General features: G+C 39.4%; 1 protein-coding gene across 1 annotated transcript; it reads right to left on the bottom strand.

The window, feature by feature from the left end:
- Positions 1 to 688: 688 nt before the first annotated feature.
- Positions 689 to 10028, bottom strand: LOC124143778 (carboxylesterase 5A-like). The gene is made up of 10 exons (XM_046512871.2): positions 9708 to 10028; positions 9128 to 9197; positions 8778 to 8916; positions 8047 to 8232; positions 7186 to 7379; positions 5563 to 5707; positions 4568 to 4737; positions 3758 to 3887; positions 2854 to 3028; positions 689 to 984 (listed from the first exon to the last, which is right to left on the bottom strand). Exons 1-10 carry the CDS (start codon positions 9995 to 9997, stop codon positions 777 to 779), a joined length of 1707 nt encoding a protein of 568 aa, XP_046368827.2. The 5' UTR covers positions 9998 to 10028; the 3' UTR covers positions 689 to 776.
- Positions 10029 to 10234: the final 206 nt, after the last annotated feature.

Below are 10234 nucleotides of genomic sequence, written 5' to 3' on the forward strand. Positions count from 1 at the left end.
ATCATTCAGTTTGAAATGTACTTTTCAAATTCTCAGCTTTATTTGATTTGTGTTCATGTTGACATAAATCATTATTGACTGTTGTATCAAATGTGTTTCTCAAACAACATCTTGGCCAGCAATGTCACACAAGAACTGTGGGGCCAAGGGTGGCCCAGTCGTTCACTGTAGACAGTTGCAGAAACCTATGGTCGTGGGTTTCCAATCCTGGTTTGCCCCGGTTATGTTTGTTGGTTTTACCAAAGTGGTTGACATCGCCAGTGGAAAAAAATATGAGATCTTCGACTCCGTGTATAAGACGACCCACCTTCTTTAACCCCCTCATTTTAGGTACGAAAAACTCACCTTATACACAGCGATATACGGTAATGGTCTAAGACCAACATCACTTTAGGCTTTTCTCCAACATCAGACTCACTCACTCACTAGGGTTACTATCAATAATAATGACTAGTAATAATGTCAATGTGCAAATGCTTTGTCATTTGTATTGTACTTTTTTGGCCATGTGGCCTTTGATACAGAATAAACTTCTTTTTGTTCTTCTTCTTCATAAAAGAAGGCATTAGAATAATATGATAAGATATATCAGGGAAATGTGACATTATTTTTCTGAGCTTAGTCAACTTAATACAAATGTCACTTTGCTTTAATGATTACAGGAAACATCAAAGTGTTGGTTGGCATCTTTATATAGAAAATTGCTATTTTAACACATCCTCACCCTTTAAAATGTTTTATGAATAAAGGTGAGCTTCTGAACCAGTGATTGTTTTTCAACCAATTATGACTCCACCATGACATTTGTCACTCCCTGTCTTTCCTGCAAGTAGGTTTGGTAAGTATCGATTCCAGAGGTTGGCTGCTGATGGTCTGAGACTGTGCTGGACATTTGGAGTGTCTCTGATCTGAAGGTATGGTCTGTGTGCGGATACTGAATAGCGCGGCCACTGAACCCTTGTTTTCACTCCAGTGTTAGGGTCACTGTGTAGGTAAAATAAGGTAGTTACGTGAGGTTAGGAATCATAAAATTGAGGCAGGCATCATACACTTGAAAGTTTTTTAAATGATTACATGAATGATTACATGAAAAATACTCACATCTCTCTTTTGAACCTAAATGGCAAACTTGTATAAGTGGTTCATATTTTGTAATTGACAATTAGAAGTTCCATGCACTTGAACTTATGGTCATCGCAGATATTTTCATATTTTTGTTTTCAAAGTCGTATTCTTAAGGGTTGGACATCATAATTGGATTATTAATACATAAATAACTATAAAGGATTAAAAGGACTTTAAAAGAACATCTCTAGTTATGACATAAACAATTAACAGTGATGTTACATGGTAGCTTTTGGGATGTGCCGCAATACGCTGTGCAGAGTTGCGTCCCTTGGGCATGTCAGAAACCTATGATTGTGGGTTCGAATCCCGTTTCACACAGATTATGTTTCTAGGCTTGTCAGCACCATACCCATGCTCATGGGATTTACCGAAGTGGTAAACGTCTCAGACCTGCATCACTTCAGGCTTTCCTCTCATATTAAGCTGACACGCTGTGATGTAACTGGAATACTGTTAAAAGCGGTGTTAAACCCAACTCGCTCACTCTTGAGATGTGGGGACAAATGACTTTTCTAAAGATCCAAATTATCAAAAGTGTGTTTGAGCAGTCAGTGTCCAAGTTCATTCCACACATGTTCAATGGGGTTGAAGAACCTTGATGTTCCCATTCTAAGAGAAATCCACTGACATGACATGATCTGTATGTGAGTGGGCTTTCTCCTGTTCCTTTATGCACATATATTGAGCATGTAGTGAATTGTGCCTTTTGCTATATAGGGAATTTTGGGGGTAATATTTGTGATTTTGCATTTGATGGAAACAAATTAAACTCAGTTTTGGGTTTGGCTTTTTATTGTTTGTTTTTTTAAATATTTTAAGCATTGCATTGAAGTTTTATCACCATTAATGCTTATTCTTAATCACAAATTGTTTTTGTATTTTCATTTAATTCTTAAAATAGCATTAGTTCTTCATAAACGTTTGAAGTCATACAGCTCTTAGAGCTACCAATTGAGATGTAAGAAACTGTTAGCATCTTGCATGCATTTGTTATGTTACTATGACATAACGTGTATAGCAAGTGATGCAGCAAGAGATGTGGGGCATTCTGTTTTAAACGTTTCCTCGCATTTGGCATATGTTTTCCTGAACTGATGTCATTGAACAAGAATTGGCCATTTAAGGGTTGCACGGGGATCTGTTGTACTTCATTGACAGCATTAGAAATTGAAGAAAAATATACAGATCAATGGTCACCTGATTTGGTAGAGCCAAAATGGGTCTTGATACATTTTGTCTGGAGTTTGGGACATCCAGGTGGGGATGGGTCTTCTTCTGTTTTGTCATGTAATGCAAACACCTTTCTAGTTTTTAGGGGAAATCTGTCCAAATTATTTTTCATAATGCTTCTTCCTGTTTGTATTGGGTATATAAACTTTAATTAATTTTAAAGGAACCTGGGGGATATGCCATCAACTAATGACTCTTGTTACATCTACAATGACCATGCTACAATTTCAGATCCCGGATTTCCCAATCGGATTATGCCTACTACTTGCCATTTGTACGCTACTGCCATGTATTGTCTTGCCATGATAACTACTGTTACAATTTCAAATCAAACCAACATATCATACTTTCTATTTCCACAAAGACATTGCATTTGAATTCAACCAGAACTAATTCCTTGTGGTAACATTGAGTGTGGACAGTTTAGGAACTCTTAATGTCATCCTAGAAGAATATATTTAACAGTAACCATACAATCTACCCTCATGTACTCACAGCGTCTTAGCAAAGTTTGTCCATAATGTCATCATTTCATAGCTGATCGTCTTGTCCAGATGTGATACTCCCCAGCCAGAGCACCATGTCACATTACAGCCCCTCCATGGGCACGGCATGGTGTCAGGGAAGGGGCACCCAAATACATAGTGAAGGTCTGTTGCGTGAAGTACCCCTGAAGAAAACACTGCCACATTCAGAATTATATGAATATGAATAGCTTGAATCTTGACATTAACAAGGTGTGAAGACATGAAACGTTAATGGATAACTTCTTTATTTTTTGTAATTAAAAAGGTGATACCTATACAAAATAGAAAAATAAGCATACATGACTATCAGTTTAATACAACGTCGATAATTATTGTACATATAGAGAATGCATTAGGGTTGATCATGAGCTTGCCTAAACCAGGAATGAGGACAATCAATGCTAACTAACATGCATGAATTCGTTATTAGATTTGAATAAGCTTGCATGACCTTCCAATGACGATTTGGCCATTAAGTGTATAAATCCTGTCAGAACAATGCTTAAATCGCCGAACGTGAAACATTAAAATACCTAGTAGAAATGTAATTATATTACTGTCCCGTAAAGATTCCGGGTTAGAATTGGTCTTAAGCAACCCATGCTTGTTGTTAGAGGCGACAAACGGGATCGGGGGTCAGGCTCACTGACTTTGCTGATGCATATCATCGTATCCCAGTTGCGCAGATCGCTGCTCATTATGACAATCACTGGATTGTCGGCTCCATACTCGATTATTTACGTGATATTGCTGGGTCAAAGATGTGCTATTTGATCTACAAGAAGGTGGTAGCTACATGTGCATAAAGTGTGGTACACGATGGAGGTACACACGCCTTTGTCAATCCAGGTATATGCAGGAGGGGTACTGACCTTCCCACTGTGGGTCTGGCTGGTTGACCGATCTGTATTCGAAGCTGTACATGTAGGTACTTGGTTGTATCTTGTGATACGCGTCAACCATCCTGATATTAGGTGCAACGTAGTCGTAGTCGGACCAGAACTGGAACAGCCAGGTGCTCTTTGCAGAAACATCTATAAAGTATCCTACCGAACACGTTGCATATCGCTGGACAGCTTAAGTATCTCTTTACTCGGAATACTACTTAATTGCAAAGACCCGTGAACATACCGGGGTAGAATAGGTCTTCAGCAACCCATGCTTGCCGTAAAAGGTGACAATGCTTGTAAAAGGCGACTAACGGGATCGGGTGGTCAGGCTCGCTGACTTGGTTGATACATGTCATCGATCCCAATTGCGTGGATCGATGCTCATGATATTAATCACTGGATTGTTTGGTCCAGACTCGATTATTTACAGACCGCCGTCATATAGCTGGAATATTGCTGAGTGCGGCGTTAAACAACAAACCAACCAACCAACCAACTTAATTGCAAAATAATGACAACAAAAACTCATTCACTGAAAGGACTTTCTTATCCGTCAAATCAATTAAACATCCAGTATACAAACTGACTAGGGAGACTCCTTACACATAACGAGGAGGACCAATGGATTCTAGTCATCAGTTCTTTATTGCGTTTTTAAGTTATTTTGGGTTAAAGGTCGTGATAAAATTATGTTCACAGAGGAGTTAAAAACACTCGCTATTCCAGGTCAGTTCAGCCTATCAATAGAAGTACAACCCAAACTTTGTGACTGTCAAGTTTCTTGTCACTTACCGCTATAAGATTCTGTCTGTTGACCAGAGGATTAGCGCTACGGAAGTCATAATGACATGCGATCGTCTTGTAGACAATATCTGTTTGGTTGTGATATCTTTGGCTCCAAGAATGAATTTCTTGTTGTGCAGTTTGAGAACTGACACCCTTTTCCACGCCACCAATATACTCTTGAAGGAAAATGAATAATAGACATACACAACATCATCATGTTACCTTGTATTATGAATAACAATAAATGTCCCATGACAACAAAATGTCCGTTATTTTTACTGAAAATAATAAAAATGATAAATACTGAAAGAGTCTATGTTTCATTGTTAGTATACGAGTTAACGCCACATACAGCTAATATGACAACCAAATTTTGGTTGAAATTGGAGGGGTGCCCACACACTCTTTTACATTTGATAACATTTTGTATGCTGCCTGTCATGATAACATGTTGATCAGGTTGTACAAGTAAAATTAATAATGGCATATGTGTAGCGTTTGTGTTATTTGGGGTAGGATTTACATATATTTAAAGATTGGTTTTTAAAATGTGTATGCAAAGACGAGATATTTTATGGATGACAACTTAAAGCACTTTGCTTGACAAGGATCTAGCCATGACAATATTTTGATTAGGTTGTACCAGTAAAATTGATAATAGTTTATATATAGTATTTGTCATGCTTTGTGTAGGGTTTGCTTGACAACAGTATAAGGATCCATATCGAAACGTCCATCATAATAGAATAAAGAATTTGTTATCAGGAACTCCCTGATGATAAAACTGGAACATGTGGAACAATTCGTGTCATGTCATTATTGCTTGAATGTTTGTAGATATGTGCTAATGTACACGAGTGAATCTACCTCTATGTATGTATGTATGTATGTATGTATGTATGTATGTATATATTACGCCCTCGGATATAGTGTCTGGTTTTGTGAGTAGTGCCGAACAGAAGTAGGAAGTAGGTATCGTGTTTTAAAATGTATGCACTCACCAATCATATCAGCGCCTTCATTTAAAACCGTACCAGTCATCAACGGAAGGTCAAGGACGCGACCCTGTTCCAATAAGTTCTCTGGGAAATCCAGCATATAATAGCCATCAACTACCGGAACATAGGTAGAAGTCATCGGTGCACCCTAATTGTATAGAGAACACAGACAGAGATAATTGAGTCACAGATGTTGAAAAGATACAATAGATAGAAGGCAATGGGTGACCCGTGTGGAGTTGACAATATAGGTAGAGTGAGTGAGGGAGTAGGGTTTTACGCCGCTTTTAGCAGTATTCCAGCAATATCACGACAGAGGACACCAGGAATGGGCTTCACACATTCTACCCATGTGGGAAATCGAACCCGGGCCTTCGGCGTCACAAGCGAACGTTTTAACCACTAGGCTACCCCACCGCCCCACATAGCTAGACGTCATTTGGGTCACCCTAGTTTCATCGTTAACATTCATCAGGGCACACTTGTTGTATAGATAACATAGCTAGACGTCATTTGGGTCACCCTAGTTTCATCGTTAACATTCATCAGGGCACACTTGTTGTATAGATAACATAGCTAGACGTCATTTGGGTCACCCTAGTTTCATCGTTAACATTCATCAGGGCACACGTGTTGTATAGATAACATAGCTAGACGTCATTTGGGTCACCCTAGTTTCATCGTTAACATTCATCAGGGCACACTTGTTGTATAGATAACATAGCTAGACGTTATTTGGGTCACCCTAGTTTCATCGTTAACGTTTATCAGGGCACACTTGTTGTATAGATAACATAGCTAGACGTCATTTGGGTCACCCTAGTTTCATCGTTAACATTCATCAGGGCACACTTGTATAGATAACATAGCTAGACGTCATTTGGGTCACCCTAGTTTCATCGTTAACATTCATCAGGGCACACTTGTTGTATAGATAACATAGCTAGACGTCATTTGGGTCACCCTAGTTTCATCGTTAACATTCATCAGGGCACACGTGTTGTATAAATAGCATAGCCAGACGTCATTTAGGTCACCTTTGTTTTATCGTTAACATTCATCAGGGTACACGTGTTGTATAGATAACATAGCTAGACGTCATTTAGGTCACCTTTGTTTCATCGTTAACATTCATCAGGGCACACTTGTTGTATAGATAACATAGCTAGACGCCATTTGGGTCACCCTAGTTTCATCGTTAACATTCATCAGGGCACACTTGTTGTATAGATAACATAGCTAGACGTTATTTGGGTCACCCTAGTTTCATCGTTAACGTTTATCAGGGCACACTTGTTGTATAGATAACATAGCTAGACGTCATTTGGGTCACCCTAGTTTCATCGTTAACATTCATCAGGGCACACTTGTATAGATAACATAGCTAGACGTCATTTGGGTCACCCTAGTTTTATCGTTAACATTCATCAGGGCACACTTGTTGTGTAGATAACATAACAGGACACACTGATTGAATAGATAACATGAACAGAGGGAAATGTTTTGTATACATAGCAAAGGCACTCAAGTGGTTTAATGTACCTTCCAACAACATTAACATGTACTCCCCTAGGATGACAATCAGTATAATAGTCAATCTGAATTTGCGTGTGTCGTGGCCATTACCTGCGGTCTAGCATTCACGAGGTCGTCCGTAGACTTTCCTCTTAGGCAGGCAACAAGGGCATGCGATGACGAGGAGTTGCATCCAACAATCTTTCCAAGATTGCGGGCAGTGTCGCTTGCCTTGTAAGGAGGTCGATAGAACGCAAAAGGACTAACGCTTATGCCGCTCTGTGAGATGACACCTCGAAATAAACCTTGAAAAATAAATGTTTAGATCAAAATGTGTTCATTAATATAAAATATAAAATGTATTTTATCCCTTACATACCAAAGTGGTACAATTAACATGACTTGTTACTGGGAATAGTGAGTGAGTGAGTGTGGTTTTACGCCGCTTTTAGCAATATTCCAGCAATATCACGGTGGGGGACACCAGAAATGGGCTTTGTACCCTTGTCGACAATCGAACCCGGGTCTTCAGCGTGACGAGCGAACGCTTTAACCATTAGGCTACCCGACCGCCCCGTTACTTGGAATATCCCACCAGGAAATATCGACCACCCGTCGTTTTAAATAAGTTCGCGTGTTCTTCCGTCGCAGGAAAATCATTTTTATTTGGCCAGTGCAATATTTTCTATGTCTGATTGGAAATATTTGGAAACAAACTATTAAGAGTGCAGATAGCCTCTGTGTCGTGTTGAAACTATTCAGGCACCAGTTTAGGTCGACTGATTTTGAGTAAATATTTATACAGATTTTCTTTCTGTTACTCACACTGAGTATTGTTTGATGTATATGGGTCGATCGCTGATATCTAACTGTGAGCTTACATTTGATGTCCGTTTGCATTCTTCTTCTCAGACTACAGTGTTGAATTAGTATGAATGTTATATAAAAAAGAAATAAAATGACCGTGATTACCTTTAGCCAGTGGAGAAAACATATGGGAAGAGACACCTGCTCCTCCTGAGCTTTGCCCAAATATGGTAACCTTGTCAGGGTTGCCTCCAAACTGACCAATATTGTCCTTGACCCACTGGAGGGCCAGTAGCTGATCCAGGTGGCCGAAGTTGCCCGGAGCCGCATCATCCCCCGTAGACAGAAAACCTGAAGCAAGGAATACCAATCCCCAAACACTCACCAAAATCATCCATCCTGAACCTATCTAGTATCATCCATCCTTAAGCACCAATCTCTTTGAAGACATGTTGAATTCTTGAACACAAATACTTTGGATGCAAATCCTTATCACTTCACCAGGTTCAAAGCGCCAAACCTGAGACACTAATACTGAAACGTTTATCCTAAATACAAGCCAAAAATCATTAGAAATCTCAGCAAAAGCAGTCCACTGAACGAGCAGCATCCGCAACTATGACAATGCTGCGCACAAAGCAGCGCATCATTTGGCATGCATATATTTCACTTTAAAAGCCAAACTGTGGACCCGAAAATGATATGCATGAGAGAAAGAGCCCAGTGAAATATACCCATGAAACAAAACATACAGAATAACAGAAGATTGACAGAGCATGAAGTATAACAGTTTTTGATAGTCACGAAACATGCTAACTACGCCTCTGTTCACACCTGTCTCTCAAACGTAAACAAATATCAGCATTCCAAGTGATATGTAAACAGACAGAGCATACCAAGGACGCCTAGTCTGTAGTCGATAGTCACGAGAACAATTCCTCTTGATGCCAACATTCTACCGTCATACTCCGACGCCGAACCCCATTTGTACGCCCCGCCATGAATCCATACCATCACGGGTAACTTGGAGCCATTCTGTAAAAACGGTTCACTATTTCCTGCATTCTAAGTCTTTGTTGTTTACTCAGTGAAAATATACAATTCCGTTGCGTAAAAGAACCGTCACATTTAATAACGATTTGATTAACTTAAATACCCGCATCAGTGTTTTTTACTTATTCAATGGGAACATATGTCCATTTTAGTAAATGTTAACGTAAGAGGTTCAAGTTTTAATATACTATACCATCGGTGCGAAGACATTTAGATACAAACAATCTTCATTTGTGTTGTTGAAGACGGGCCCGAAACTGAAACTGTTTAATCGGGTCACATGAATTCTCGCAAATTTAAACCTTCAAAAAGGCCTATTAACTACTAAAACACACCATAACACACGTTTAAAGTTTAAAGCAACATAATATATTTGTGAGTAAGTGAGTGTGGTTTTGCGCCTCTTTTAGCAATATTCCAGCAATGTCACGGCGGGGGACACCAGAAATAGGCTTCACACATTATACTATGTGGGGAATCAACGTCGGGCCTTCGGCGTAACGAGCGAACGCTGTAACCACTGAGCTACCCCACCTGTCCCATAATAAAGATAAGAGGGTATGAACAATTAAAAATATGATCGAAGAAACAAGAGTTTCACCAATATAACCTTCCTTTCGGCGCATTTCGTGTAGGTATCGTCCATGTGACTGATTATATCTTATTTGTGTCATGTTTAGAATATACAACATAAAGTCAGTAAATGACTTTTGAACATATATATCAATTCAATCTAACGTAGGTTTACAAGTGTGCGTTTACTTGACGCTTACGTTTGAATCAATGATAGTCTTTGTGGGCAGATTGGTCTGTAGAATGTAGCATCGTGGATCCCATGCCATGAACCAGCTGGAATCGGTCTCGCGAAGCGTAGATCTCCGACAGGAGGTTCGGCGTATGGAATACCAAGAAACACCTGAAGAGAATACCCGCTCTTGGAACTGATATGGTAGCCTTTCACTCGGCCCTGCTTGGTATCAACAGTGATGTGTGTGTCAGCTGCACACTGAGTAAGATGTGCCTGTACTAAGACAATTACTAATATTCCTATCATGTTCAGCATGGAAATTGAGACAACGATATGGAAGCCTAGATAAGGGATATATTCCTATTGGTCACTGATAGTTGATCATTTTCTAATAACGCACCTAGGGCAATGTGAGCCATGTCCTTATCTTACTCGGACGGGATAATGCAAGTCTTGATCCATTCATATAATTTTCACCGCTATTTTGCCTTTTACTATAATAAATCGGGTTATTCTCCGGCGTTGACGTTTAATATTTAAGAAAAATCAAGT

This window comes from Haliotis rufescens, unplaced genomic scaffold (genome assembly GCF_023055435.1).
Source record: "Haliotis rufescens isolate VD_foot unplaced genomic scaffold, xgHalRufe1.0.p SCAF_1, whole genome shotgun sequence".
Lineage (NCBI taxonomy): Eukaryota > Metazoa > Mollusca > Gastropoda > Lepetellida > Haliotidae > Haliotis > Haliotis rufescens.